The sequence below is a fragment of the Scomber scombrus genome, chromosome 24, assembly GCF_963691925.1.
Source record: "Scomber scombrus chromosome 24, fScoSco1.1, whole genome shotgun sequence".
NCBI lineage: Eukaryota > Metazoa > Chordata > Actinopteri > Scombriformes > Scombridae > Scomber > Scomber scombrus.
Genome location: NC_084993.1, coordinates 2,226,838 through 2,241,138, shown reverse-complemented (window position 1 = coordinate 2,241,138; position 14,301 = coordinate 2,226,838). Strand labels below are relative to the sequence as shown.

Here is a 14,301-nt window from a genome sequence, read left to right as displayed (position 1 = left end):
CTGTTGGTCTGAGATGTCTTTTTGCCTGCATCTGATTGGTTTTTTGGGGTGGGGGGGTTGGAAAGGAGGGTATTGGTGGTGGGGGGGGGGGGGGGGGGTATCAACCAGTTCAGCCCCTTGATTGATGATTTAATTAGCCATACAGTGGCGAACTGCAGGAGGACAGGACACAAAATAATACTTTATTTACATAACCAATCACGGCGCTGCAAAGGCGGAGCTTCCTCTCTCTCTCTCTCTCTCTCTCTCTCTCTCTCTCTCTCTCCCTCTCTCTCTTTCTGTGTGTGTGCGCGTGTGTGTGTGTGTGTGTTGCATGAAGTCAGACATGACTGAGATGGTTGACTTCTTTAATAAATGCGGGATTCATCCTGTTAAGTGGCCTCCAGAACGAAGAATCACTCTAATAATCCTGCAACATGTCTATGATATTCTTATAATGCTCCTGCAGGGAGTCGCAGTGTGTCTGCAGTGACTTTACTGTCACTTTATTGCACTTTATGGCATTTATTTCTGCTCTTTTAGTATCAACAGAATATCCACACAGAGGTTTCAGTCATCTCTGTCACTGCTGGGATGTAGTATGTGCAGTGATAGTTGTATAATATCCTGAATTTATATTGGATTCACTTTGGTTGGTTTTCGTTAGGGGGTGCAATTGGAAAAAAAAGACTTTGCATTTAAGCAGATGCAAAAATGCAAATTATTTCCCTCCCTTCCTTCAGAGTGTAACTGTATGTTGCGTGTACATGCACGCCTATTACTGACACATATGGTGATGTACCTGCAGCGCACGTACGGTGATGCTGCAGGTACAGAACATGACGCACAGGTAATAAAAAAAACAATTATTTACAGTTACGCTGCAAAAAATAGTCAATTTAAGATGATTTAGCGTCATTTTTACAATTGCAATTTAAGTTTTTATGCAAGAAACAAGACAGAAATTCAACTCAGGATGCTTAAAAACTGCACTTTTTTTTGCAATTTTGTTCAGTTTGCTGCAGAATTTACTAAAAACAAGTGAGATCTTAATACAACAAATTCAACCCCACACGTTCAGTGATTTATTTCCAATGCAAAAAGACTTATATTCATATTGGAAACAAGTGGAACTCTTTCTTTTTTGTTTTTTTTAGCAAAAAGAAAAACATTATTTTTACTCTAGGCTGAATGACAATGTCCAGAGGGATATTTTTTGCAGTGTAGATAAAAGCCGAACATCCCCAAACCTTTTGCAGTCGCAGCCAATTACAATAATGAAGAATATGTGGAATTGCCTCCCCACCCCAACTCCTGCATCCTGCCGTATCAACCCTGCCATTTCTGCAAATTAAACGGAGTGGAAATAGAAATAAAAAAAAATAATCCTTACATGATTGCGGCCGGCGTGGACGCGCTCCAAGTTTCTCCCCCCTTCTATATACACACACACACACACACACACACACACACACACTCTCTCTTTCTCTCTCTCGCGCTCTCTCTCTCACACACACACACATATTCACACTAAGAAAAAGAGGAAAAAACACACACACTGTCGCCTGTTCTTTGCTCCGCGTCGAAGCCCGACATAGTTGGTTTCACTCAAAAAGAGAAGAGATGGAGAAAGAGAGAGGAGAGTGAGGAAAAAGAAAAGAGGAGGGAGAGAGAGAGAAGGGGAGAGAGAGAGAGAGAGAGAGAGAGAGAGAGAGAGAGGGAGGAAAAAAAAAAACTTCACGTTCAACCCAGAAGATGCTCACGTTTGGCTCTCCTCAATTATCCCCTCCCGTGAAGATAGGTGGCGTGCGTTTCAGGGGGCTTCTCCTCTGTGTTACACGGCAAAGAAAAGGAGGTGGAAAGAAAAAAAATGTCATTAGAAGAGGCGTAACACGTCAGTCCCTACCCAGGTTTGTTTCCTGGAGTGGGTGTAAGACATCAGTTGTAAACCTGCCCTAGCAGGAATAGCGGTCCCTCCCTCCTCCCAACTATTTCTAAGGCTTTATTTCTAAGGCTTTATTATCACCGGTGGAAAAGGATCCGCTCACCGACGAGCTCCGGTATCATCCCTCCTCGCAACTCCTATCCACAAGACACCTCTTTTCTTCCCCCTAAAAAAAAACAGGTATGTGTTTCACCACCGTTTTTTTTTTGTTGTTTTAATTTTATAACCCTTTTTTTTTTTTTTTTTTTTTTTGTTACTCTCTCGGAGAATTGTTGGATATTAAACTTACCATCTTCCATGCACCCGCGCGTCAGAGTTTGGAGCTCAACTTTGCCTTACCTGCACAGGTGGAGATAGGTGCGTTTGTTTTGATTTTTTCTCTTTTTTTTTGTACCCGCCACCACCTCCGGGATGTAGAGGCGTCCTGTTGGCTTCCTCGCAGCCGGGGAAGAGGTGCTGTTTGCGGGGCGTTTGGCGCCACACGACACCGCTATCCTTGGAGGAGAGGAGGAGAAAAAAAAGGCGATATGCATCCCGTTTTCCCCTCTGAATCTCGTCAGATTGTATTATATTAGTCTTGTTTTGTATCATTCAGCTTTAAAAACGTCTGAGTGGCAACACTGAAAAGCCTCTTGTCAATATTCACTTATTCTAATAACGGTATTTGCGCTGATAAATTGGCTCGCGAGCTGAACATCCCACACAGGCGATTTGAGTCTTATCGCTTTTGTTTATGCGCCATTTGAGCCTTAAAGATTTTTTCCTTATAGTCCGGAGTAAGTTTGGCACATTTGAACAATTATTCCCCCATCTGTTATTTATTAACTGGTGACAAGCGGGTTTGGATTTAGTTTATTAAACCTTTACTTGCAATTTTCTGAAGCGAATCCAAGTGTTTATTGAAGTTATATGACTTTTAATCAGACCACATAATGAAGGCTTTTTTTTTTCTTCTTCTTCCCAAAGACTTGAGTCTCGCTCTCGCTTCTCTCTTTTTTTTGTGCCGTCTGTAACGCGTAAAGCTTTTGGATCTGACCCTAAAAAATTGACAGAAATTTGATTTATTAACCTGTTTCGGCTTCTGTGCCAAAGCCGGAGTGAAAACGCTAAAACACGAGGAGATCCTGTCAGGTTTAATTATAAAGAAAAAAAATGAGGAAAAAGGTTTATGGAGGAGGAGAAGGAGGAAAAAATACAAAACCGGACTGTGAAACTTTTCTTGAATGAAATCACAATAGATTATAATGTTTTTCGCTTCAGTCCTCACTGGCGAAATGAAAAGTGCTTTTCCCCTAATAAGAGAAATTACAGTTCCCCTTCCTCCTGCTGCTGTTTGCTTTGCTGTTAATGCCACTAAGCTGAGAGCCGATCAGCTGAAAATCAAAATTAGATGGACACGGATCCCTCTCACCGCTCCTTCTCATACTTCCACGGCTCTTTTTCTTTTTTTTGTGCGCGCGCGTGTGTGTGTGTGTGTGTGTGTGTTCAATCTTCCCCCCTTTTCATCCAAGTTACATTTGCAATTTCTTTTTTCCTCGCGTCCGGGGCAAGTGGATCTCCACGCTAATACCCACATTGTTGGTGCTGGCTCTATGTGTATGTGTATGTGTATGTGTGTGTGTCTCATTCTCTCTCTCTCTGTGTGTGTGTGTGTATGTGTGTGTGTGTGTTTCCCGTCAGATATCAAGCTGAAATCAAGGAATCGAGTCCATGCGAGCTGCCATCTGATCCCACACACACTTATCAATGAAGCAAGAGATCATGGCGGATGGCCCCAGGTGTAAGAGGCGAAAACAAGCCAACCCGAGACGGAAAAACGGTAAGAAAAACACGGGGTAGATAAACCCAAAGCTGTACGGGGAGGGGGATATATCTTTGGATGTAAGCCTGGTTTGAAGGTTTCCACTGCGGTTCGGGGGTGTGTGAGGGTCCGCGGCTGGTGCGCATTCCTGCCTTCCCCTTTTACGCAAAGGGATAAAGGGATCCGGGTAGAGAAACTGTGCGTAAATGCATCCGTGTTGCTGCTTTTTAATCGAACCCCTTTTATTTTTATTATTATTGTTATTGTTGTTGTTGGAATCTATGAAAAAGCAAATAGTGGATTATTTAAAATATATGTGAGATATATTGTGAGGAGGTTAGTGGAAAGTTGTTGGATGTTTTGCAAAAAGTTGGAGCGTATAGTGGTGCCGGCTGCTGGTTTATTGTCGCCGGGACATTATATCCGCCATGGGGGGAGAGAGAGAGAGAGACTGTGTGTGCATAGCGGTCACTCAGACCATCGGTGGCTGGAGCTACACTCACGCTGCTCGGGTGTAAAAGTCCAATCTTGTGACTTGAATTTTGATTTGCTTTACACGCTGGCATGCTTCAGCTTCGTGAAGGTTTCCCACCCCTACTACCCCCTACCCCCCCTCTCTCTCTCTCTCTTTATATACAGGCCTTTTTTTTTTACATCTTTACTCAATAAAGCAACATTTTTTTAAGTAATTGGACCCCAATATTGTCGCTGTTTGCAGGACAAGCTGAGGTGAAATAATCCACAGGAGATGGTAGCTTTGGGGTTTTTTTAAATTATTATTTTGGAGCTGTTTAGTTTTTTTAACATGTGCGTTTTTTTTTTGTTTACCCTTGTCACTAAGTTTATTATACAGGAGACGTCATATATAAATAGGATGACATGTCCGATAAATGCTGGACATTAATTGGGTCCGGACTAGAAGCGCTGGAGGTGGAGATTTGTTGGTTTTCTTTCTCCATTTGACTGCACAGTTTCCCACAAGAGGCAAATCTGCAGTGACATTTCCTGGCCCCGTTATTCCTGATTATTCCATATAGGCTCCAAACACACACACACACACTCACACACTCACACACACACACACACACACACACACACACACACACAGTAACATTCACTGGCGAAAAAAGTGAAGCAGCAGTGTGTGTGTGTTTTTTAAAATATAATCGAGGCTGTGATTCAGCTGCTCAGACGAAGCTTTTATTTGCTTTTCTCCACAACAGTTTTTTTAATCTCTGCCCCCACAGGTTATTTATCTAGATCAGATTTCATTTATTGATTTCATACAATCGATGGCAGACAAGCATTTTGTTCCACACTAAATAGCACGAGAGCATAACAGAGGAGCTGGAGATTTCCTTTATATTAATATATATATTTATTAATATTATATATATATATATGTGTAATAGACATATATGCATTTGCAGGGTTTATGCTTTTAAAATATAGAATAATAACACACATTTTTGGAGATATGACAGCCTGTTTAGCAGTGGCCACCTGTTTTTGAAAAAAAAAAAAAAAAAAAAAAGGAGAGAGGGAGAAAAAGCAGTCTTGGCTTTTGTACCAAATGCACCATTTGATAAAATATTAGCAAAGCAAATATAATTTTCACACCCTTAAACCTGACAAGAGACGGCGAAGCTTTGGCAAGAGTGTGTAAAAAGAATATTTTTATCTCTCATGTTTAAAAAAAAAAGGAAAAAAGAAAAGAAGAAGAAGTCAGAGTCGCTCCTTCATGCAGGAGCATGTACATTTACAGAAAAATTGATTTAATGTCAGCGTAGTTTTAACAAAAATATATAAAATGTGAGCCCCCTTTTTTCTTTTTTTTTCACCTCTCTCTTCCATAACAACTAGCTCTGTCTGATCACCCCCCCTCCCCCTTCACCTCCTCCCTCCTCCCTCCTCCCCCTTCCTCACCCCCAATCCTCCCCCCTGGGAATGCAGAGGCTTATTGAGGCTTGGCCACTCTCTCCTCTCTCTCTCTCTCTCTCTCTCTCTCTCTCTCTCTCTCTCTCTCTCTCTCTCTCTCTCTCTCTCTCTCTCTCTCTCTCTCTCTCTCTGCCTGTCTCTCTGTCCTCTTCCTGCCTGGCTCTGTGGAGGGATGGCAGGGCAGGGCGAAAGCGTGTGACGGCCGGGGCAGGATAGACTCAGACTCCTCCAGCAGTAACTAAACAAAAAAAAAAAAAAAAAAAGTGCCTCCAATGCACCAAAATGCAGCGCACACACACACACACACACATTTTTTCTCATTTTTTTATTTATATTTTTAAACCCAGATGGCTCTCGGATGCACCCAGACTCCATCTCCCCCCCCCCTCAAATCTCTCTCTCCCTTAACTAACAAATTAGATGAATATACACAAATGTGAAATATGTACAATTACAGCTAATTCCAACTGAATGGCTTTTTTTTTCGGAGGTGGTGGTGATGGTGTGTAAGCAAAAGCAAAAGCATGTTTGTGATGTAAATTATAATTTGTGTGCCACCTGTTATTATTATTCCTGTTTTAAAGATAAATGTTTTTTTTTACATCTGGTTTAGTTTTTTTTATGTTTTAATTAAGCGAAGTTGAAGCTCAGTTGATCTGTTTTGATCTGGTGTAATTTTTCATATATTTTGCTGCAGCCTCGCAGAAAAAGAGTAGCAGGAATTGTTCGGATTATTCTTCCCTTCCCTTCCCCTCCTTTTTTTTCTTTCTTTCAAAATGGAAGGGGCATTTCAGCATTTGTGCCAATTAGTATTAATGAGGCATTATCTCACTAAGTTGTCTAACCAATGACATTCTCATCCAGATGACTGTTGGCCTTCAGGGTTGGAGGTGCTACAGTAGCTTTTACTCACTCACTGCCCAGTCTGTCATGTGGTATTTAACCACAGTTCATGACTTATCCCCTTCCTCATCCAAACCTCCTGCACGCCACCGTGAAGTGAAGCGACTTACAGCTGATAGGCTCTGAAATGGCAGCGATATTTTTTTTTTTAGAAAGCGCTAAAAAAACCCTGATAAATTATTTCCTTCCTGTCCCCCCACCACCACCGTTACACCGCTATAAAAAATATATATATATAAAAATAATTTTTAAACCCTCTCCTCCTCTCCTGGTGTGAAACTTGATCTCGGCAGCGTGAAGTGTTTGAGAGTTTGGCCCTCGCCAGGTGTTGCTTGTCACATCCAGCTGTGAGCGCCCAACAGAACAGAACAGAAGAGAGGAAAGAGAGGGGGGGGGGGGGGGGGAGAAAAAGAAGAAAAAAAACGCTCACACACCTGTCCTTATTTTCTTATTACTCAACCAGCACGAGCATCAAAAAAACATTTATCATTTTCTCTTTTTTTTATAAATTTGGATGTAAACGCCGGAGTCTGTAGCAGCAGCAGCTTCGAGATGAAAGAGGGAATACAGATGTTGCAGTATTTCTCCTTCTCCTCCTCTTCTTCTTCTTCTCTCTCTCTTTCTCTGCTGCTCTGTGTTTTTCTTCTTCTCTCGGTTTAAACGTTTGATTCTGCGTCACCCACTTTTTGTTCTCCGTACCCTGGATGACATTTCGGTGTCGGGACATACCCTCAGAAATACACTGATTACATAATCTGAAGCAGCAGAAAGACAAGGCCAAACCCCCCCACTCCACTACCCCTCCTACCCCCCCTCTTACCCCTCCTCTACTCTTCACTTCTCTCTCTCTCTCTGGCTGCTGGTGGAGTTTGATATAATAGTCTGAATGTGGTTATTAAGGCTATCACAGATTCACGCTTAAGTTGGAGGATAAAATGGGGGGAAAGGGTGTGTGTGTGTGTGTGTGTAGATTTGGGGAGGTGTTGGGGGTGTGGGGGGGGGGGGGGTAGCCTTGCTCCTGCTTTCAGCCCCAAACAATGCCAGATTTCTGCCAGTCTAAACAATTTGTCCATCTCTATTATTCCTCTGCCTTTTTAGTTGTGTTTGCTGCTCTCGCTGTAGAAAATAGGGAGAGAGAAAGAGAGTGGGGGGGGGGCAAGGTGCTCCCTTTCTTCCTCTTCTTCTCTCACCCCCCCCCCCCACCACCCACCCACTCCTCTTCTTCTTCTATCCTCCCTTGTCCCATCCACCAACTTCCCAGCCTCCTCCCACCACATTTTTCCCTCTTTTTTTAAAGGTAGGGGCTTTTTTTTTTGTTTTTTTGTCATCATCACTAAACACAGGAGGTGCAAGGGAGGAGGGGAGGGGGGTAAAATGAAGAAGAAAAAAAAAAGAGTAAGGGGAGGAGGAGGGCAGGTTTGGCAGGGCGCTCGCGGACAATTGATTGTCAGTGGTAATGTGTTTCATTTACATGTTTATACCGTCAATAGTGGCGGGGGGTTGTCCACCGCGCCATTCACTGCTGCCATTCCCATACGGGTTGGCAATTGTGTGGAGCAGCCAAAGCAGACACCTTACACTCCTGATGGCTTTTTTCTTTTCTTTTCTTTCTTTCCTTTTTTTTTGTCATCATGTAGAAAGAAGCAGAGGAGACAGAGGAGAGAGGAGAGAAAGTGTTTTCCTGTGCATTCATATTGAAAGGGAAATAAGGGATTATTTTGTTTAAGCAAGTGAAATAATTGCTGTGAGATATTACAGAGGGGGCACCAGCAGGATTCAGAAATCATGTCTGCTGCTGCTGCTGCAGGAGGAGCAGGAGGTGTGTGTGGTGGTGGTAGAGGGTGAAGGGGTTGGGGGTAAGGGAGGGGGGGGGGTATGTTGTGCTCATGAGTGAGTGTCATGGTGTACAGACCCGCAGATAGCCGAGGATGAATCTTCCTGGAGTATTTTTATAACGCCGGCCTTGTGGTCGAATCAAAATAGACACATTCCAATTACTCCATGTAAAAAAATGAAAAAGAAGAAGAAGCGGCTAGCAGGTTTTCCCTCAATGCGGGGCTAATAAGGAGCCATATTTGTCCTGTCACAACTACACATTGCACTTTGGCGTTGTGCACGAGGCCTTATTATTTTCCTGTAGCTTTTTTTGCATCACTTGATTTTTTTTATTTCTCTCTCTCTCCCTTCCCTCTCTCCCTCTCTCCCTCGGCTGCAGTCGTCACAAGCTAAATATATCCATCTGCTCAAAAGTGTGTGAGTCAAGTGTATATAGCCAAGCACATAAAAATGAATGGACTTCCCTTACGAGATCATTGTGATTTCAAGCGTGGCGTTTTTGGTATATAGGATGTTAGAGCCCTTTGGGTAACAGTGTCGTTTTTAAAAGGAAGGGATCAGTTTTAGTCAAAAATAATAATAATAAGGAGGGATCGGAGTATTTACACTTATTTTAATTCTTTTTATTTTATTTTATTGTGTGTGTGGTTGTGTGTGTGTGTGTGTGTGTGTGTGCGTCACAGACAGACAGAGATACAGCCGTCGCAGTTTGATATCTACCGACTTTCAAGCTGATATGTTATTCAACAAATCCTCTAATATGTGCTTTCCACAAGGAATTAAATCAGGAATGTAGCTCAGCAACAGCATTTCCACACACACACACACACACACATACACACACACACACACACACACACACACACACACACACACACACACACACACACACACACACACACAAACAGCAGCACACATGCACAGTTTTTTCACGCTTGATAAGGCAGATAAAAGCAAATAGCATGGCTTGTGGCTGTACACCCCCCCCCCTCCCCTCCACTCATCACCCCTCCACCCAACACACACACACACACACACACACTGAGAAAAAAAAAAAAGAAAACTAATGATCATCTCAACTCCTCCATCCTGGACACTGGACAGGAAACTTTCATCCATCTCTCCTCCTCCCCCCCAAAAAATAGCCAAAAAACATTTTTGACACATTTTCTCCTCTTTTTTTATTTATTTTTTTATTATTATTCTCCTTTTTTTTTTTTTTTTTTTTCATTCTTCCTTCCTCGACCGCCCTGCTTGTGTGTGAAGATATTTTTCGCCTGGCGGCCAGAGAACACACACTTGCAGAGGCACCGCGAGCCCGGACCCCTGACACTGCGGGTCTTTGGAATGCTTAGGTACGATTTCACTTTCGCTCACATCAATGCTGACCTGAATGCCTTTCATATCTGATCCGCCGTTGTCTCTCCTGGTAAACATCCCCCGGGGGGAGGAACAAAGAAAGGAGCTCCTCTTCTTCTTCTTCTTCTTCCCTCTTAATCACAATTCAGCCCCTTTCGCGCCAGCAGCAGGGCTACACATTTGCATTCAGCATCAGAAAAAGGGCTGAGATGAAAAGGGGGCGAAAAGGAAAAGGAAAAAAAAAAGGAGAGCAAGAGAGGAGAAGAGGAAAGGAAAAAATAGGGAGAGGAGAGAGAGAGAGAGAGAGAGAGAGAGAGAGAGAGAGAGAGGAGAGAGAGAGAGGCAGAAAAGGGTGGGTGGGTGGTAGAGAGAAATAACTAGGGTGTTTGTGGTGTTTGTTGGTCGTCCCCTGGTTACAAGCCTTTTATAGCCTCCCCTACTCTAGCAGGGACCTGGGGCCCCTCCTGACAGACAGATAGTGTTACGAGATGGCATGCCCACACTATTCGTGGCACTCACACTTAAGAAGAAGAAGAAGAAGAAGAGGGAGAAAAAAAGAAAGAAATCCTGTCTGCGACCGATTGGATTGTGCTTAAAGAAGGCGATAAGACTCAGGAGCAGGTGTCTTCACCACACGATGCGCTTTTCTCTCTCTCTCTTCTCTTCTCGTGTCTGTTTGGCAGCGAAGTGCTCCAAAAACTTCCGTGTATCTATTTTATTATATTTCCTTTTCGGCTTTAATATATATTTTGGAAGAGCAGGTGTTTTTTATGATCCTGAATTATTTAAGACGTCTTTTTTTTTTTTTTTTTTTTTTTTTTTAGAAAGATGACGTTACATCGCCCTTATGTAAACACACACAATACACTTTATCTGTTGCTTCAATCCAAATGATTAGAAAGATACCTTTATCATCTTATTCCCAGGCTGGATGTATGCAAATGTGGTGAGAAGAGAAGGGGAAAGAGGAGGGGGGGGGGGACCTCAGCTCTTTAAAATGGCATCATGTGATATGGATTTCTTTATTTACCCACCCCCCCCCCCCCCCCCCCCCCCCACCCCCCCCCTCTTCTCTCTCTCTTCTTCTCTCTCTCTCTTTCTTTCTTTTCCTCACCCAGAACTTTTTTTTTTTTTTTGGTTAAGAAGAAGGATTATCGGTACACCTTCCCTCCCTCCTCCCTCCTGGCCAAGCTGCGCAGGATTTAGGCAGATTTACTCAGCAAACACCTTTGGACACTGGGGGAAAGTAGGAGTCTGTTTTGCAAAAGGGGCCTTTTGTTCCGAGAGGTTCTGGATAATGCCTTACCAGGCAGCCATGATATTAACCCGTGCTTTGGAGAAATGGGGAGGGGGGGGTATTTGGGGGGGGGTTAACTCTTTGTATGACAAGTCTTTTCTGTTCATGCGACCCCCCTCAACATGATCTGTCCCTCTTCTTCTTCTTCTTCTCTCTTCGAATTGTAAGCTGCGATGCTTCTGCTTTGATTTTGAATGTTTTGCAAACTTCAAATTCCTGATTTGTTTTCTTCATTTTTTTTTTTTTTTGGGAGGGGGGGGACATATTGGTTTGGATAAGCAAAAGCTGCAGAAGTTACAGTGTATTTGGGGTGATGCACACTCGCACACACACACACACACACACACACATATACACACACACACAGAGAGAGAAAGAGAGAGAGAGCAACTGCCACTGCCAAAAACGATGAAAGCGGTGGCTGGGATCCGTTGCCTGACTAACACCGAGGCATGAATCAGCCAATAGTGAGCCAACTCTGACCCTGTGACTTCCCTTTATGTTTAAACGGCAGTAACGATGGATCGTCCAAAACAATGTAGTGACACAGGCAGCATTGTGGCATTCCCCGCGTGCTTCTGGCCTTAATCGTCTGCATTTGTTTATGCATCATAAAAAAATTGCAGGCAGGTTGTTTTGTGTTTTTTTTTTTTTTTAAACACGGAAACGGTGCAAAAAGTCCCAGTTTTTTTACTGCATGGAGGCTGAACTGTTTGCTGAACTTCTGCTTCTTCCCCAGAAGGAATTGCCTCAGAAAATCAGGTTTTATTCATCGTTTTTTAGCCACTTGAAATCATAGTGAGTGCTTTTGTGTGTCGTCTGTTAGACGTTGGTTTTAAATTACATTGTGCTAATTTGGCTCTTTTTTTGGGGAGTAAAAGAAGAGTGTGTGTGTTTTAAGCAGTGTAGTTTGGTTGGGGTGGGGTGGGGGGGGGGGGGGGGGTCTGTTGCTGTAAAAGAGACAGAGAGCTGCCTGTGTGGCTGTCAGAAGGCCGGGTCACTCGGACATGGACGATTCAGGACGGTGTGAAAGAGGAAGAGATGGAGAGTGATGGAGCAAAGGTGACAGACTCAAAGGTGTTTCTGGCGGCGGCGTTCTGCCTGTCGAACCCTTCGCTCCATCCCTTCTTTTTTTCTCTTTCCTCAGGATTTGACAGGTCGTATCAACCCCCCCTCCCCTCCCATCCATCTACTCTCCTTTCACACCGATGTACGCCTGTTCTGCGACACGCTAGTCTAAGTAAAGTTGCAATGCAGTCAGATGTCTTTCTCCTGCTTCCCTGACTTTATTTCATGCCTTCTTGCTTGTTTTCTCCCTTTTTTTCCCTCCTCTCTCTCTCTGTGTGCCTTCCTCTCATCCTCTTGTTTTCCTCTGTTTTCTCCTCGTGATTTTGACACAAAAAGCAAACACAGAAATTGAAACTTCAGTGGTCCGGCAAATAATTGCATGCATTTGGACTTTTCATTTACGTGTGTACACTCTTTACCCTAAGCCGGCATGTTTTATGCATTGCGTGGGAGGGGGAAAATGCATTTTTGAAATATCATGCCTCATTTGAGTCTTTCTCAAGTGAAAATGCAAAGTCTTTATTTGGCCCATCCGTTCCGTCTCGTCCTGCTGTTTGCACTTATTCAGTTGTTGCGCCGCGTCTCGCCTGTGATTTTCGACATTTTCCACGCGTCAACTTTTTTCCCATTTGCGAGGGAGTCTGGGCGCCACAGACGACAGGTTGCTGAGCAGGTGTAAACTAACATTTGGATTTCATAATTAAATGGCAGAGAGAGGTGGGGGGGGGGGGGGGGGGGGGGGGGGGGGTTTAAGGAGGGGGAAGAAACAACTTTAAAAACACCTTATTTTTCCTAACAATGGCATATCTGTGCATGCATGAGAGGAGTTAGGAAGGCAACTGTTCCTCCTTCCTTTTTGGGATTTTTTTCATCTTACAGTGTTGAATTATTTCTAGAACATGCTGCACCCTCTTCTCTATAAATTGCACGTATCTGTCATGTTCTTTATAGTTCAGAAAATAGTGTAATATTGATCGCGACGGGGAGCAAACCTGTCAAGTCGAATCTATTTACAAAGCGCTCTTAACAAACAGGAGAGCATCTTAATAGAGCAACAAAGGAACAAATACAGATTAAATCAAAAGAACAAACACATCACAGCTGGCTCGAGCTCGTGTGTGAGAATGCAATGCAATAACTCTGTGTGTGTGTGTGTGTGTGTGTGTGTGTGTGTGTGTGAGTGTGTGTGTGTGTGTGTGTGTGTGTGTGTGTGTGTGTGTGTGTGTGTGTGTGTGTGTGTGTGTGTGTGTGTGTGTGTGTGTGTGTGTGTTGTGTGTGACTTATCACTGCTGTCAACTGAAAAGCAGGGCACAGCTTCATGATGTTTCTGAGGAAAAAAAGGGAAAAGAAAAGAGGAGAAAAAACAGTAATCACCTCAATTGCCCATTAAAATGATTTTTTTTTTACCCTCCTCCTCCTCTTCTTCTTCTTCTTCTTCTTCTTTTTTATTTTTTTATCCTCTTTTGCGGCAGCTGCTTCAGAGATGACACCTTTGTGCAAACAAGTGTTGAAAGCAGCCTCCAGTTTTCTGCTCTGATGTCGGCATCGCTGATCTGCAAGCGACGCTCGCTGCCACATGTGCACACACACACATTTAAGGGAAACGGGAAAAAACACACACACACACACACACACTCTCTTTTGATGTATGTTTGATTGTCGGGTGGAAGAGCTCTTCTGGCAAGGTCACGGCTGCGTGGAACAATCAATAACAGATCGCCAGATTAAGGCATGGTGACATCTGGAAATCTAGGCCCTTTTTTTTCCCACATACGACTCCACACATTTCTCTCAGCACGCTGTCCTACCTTTAATACGACATAATAGAACATGCTATTTGATCAGGCCTCGCTTTCTTACTTTTAGTTCATTATTCAGAGGTGTCCCGCTTCTCCGTGCCACCTAAGTGCGCCCCACTCGTTACCTTTTTTTTATTCTTTTTTTTTCACTTTAACGAGGGCTTGTCTGCTTTGGTTTGTGTTGGGCTCCCGGTTTCTGGTTTCTCAGCGTGGAAGTAAATTCAGATGCGTTATCTCAATTTAATTGCAGCCGATTGCCAAGCGAGATTAACGAAATTAGGTCATTTTGCGGTTGCACAAATTTCACTCAACTTCCACGCTTTCATCTCGGCGTTGATCAAGCACCTTCTTAACCGGAGGTTGCAGCGAAAAAGAG

General features: G+C 43.4%; 1 protein-coding gene across 2 annotated transcripts in view; it reads left to right on the top strand.

Annotated features, from left to right (window-relative positions):
- The first annotated feature begins 1,879 nt into the window (after positions 1-1,879).
- The window catches only part of zeb2b (zinc finger E-box binding homeobox 2b), an 84,738-nt gene continuing 72,316 nt past the window's right edge, over positions 1,880-14,301 (top strand). For both annotated transcript variants that reach the window (XM_062414455.1, XM_062414453.1), the window contains exons 1-2: positions 1,880-2,104; positions 3,605-3,743. In XM_062414455.1, coding sequence (XP_062270439.1) covers positions 3,671-3,743 — 73 coding nt within the window. In that variant the 5' untranslated portion in view covers positions 1,880-2,104; positions 3,605-3,670. The remainder of the gene's footprint in view (positions 2,105-3,604; positions 3,744-14,301) is intronic.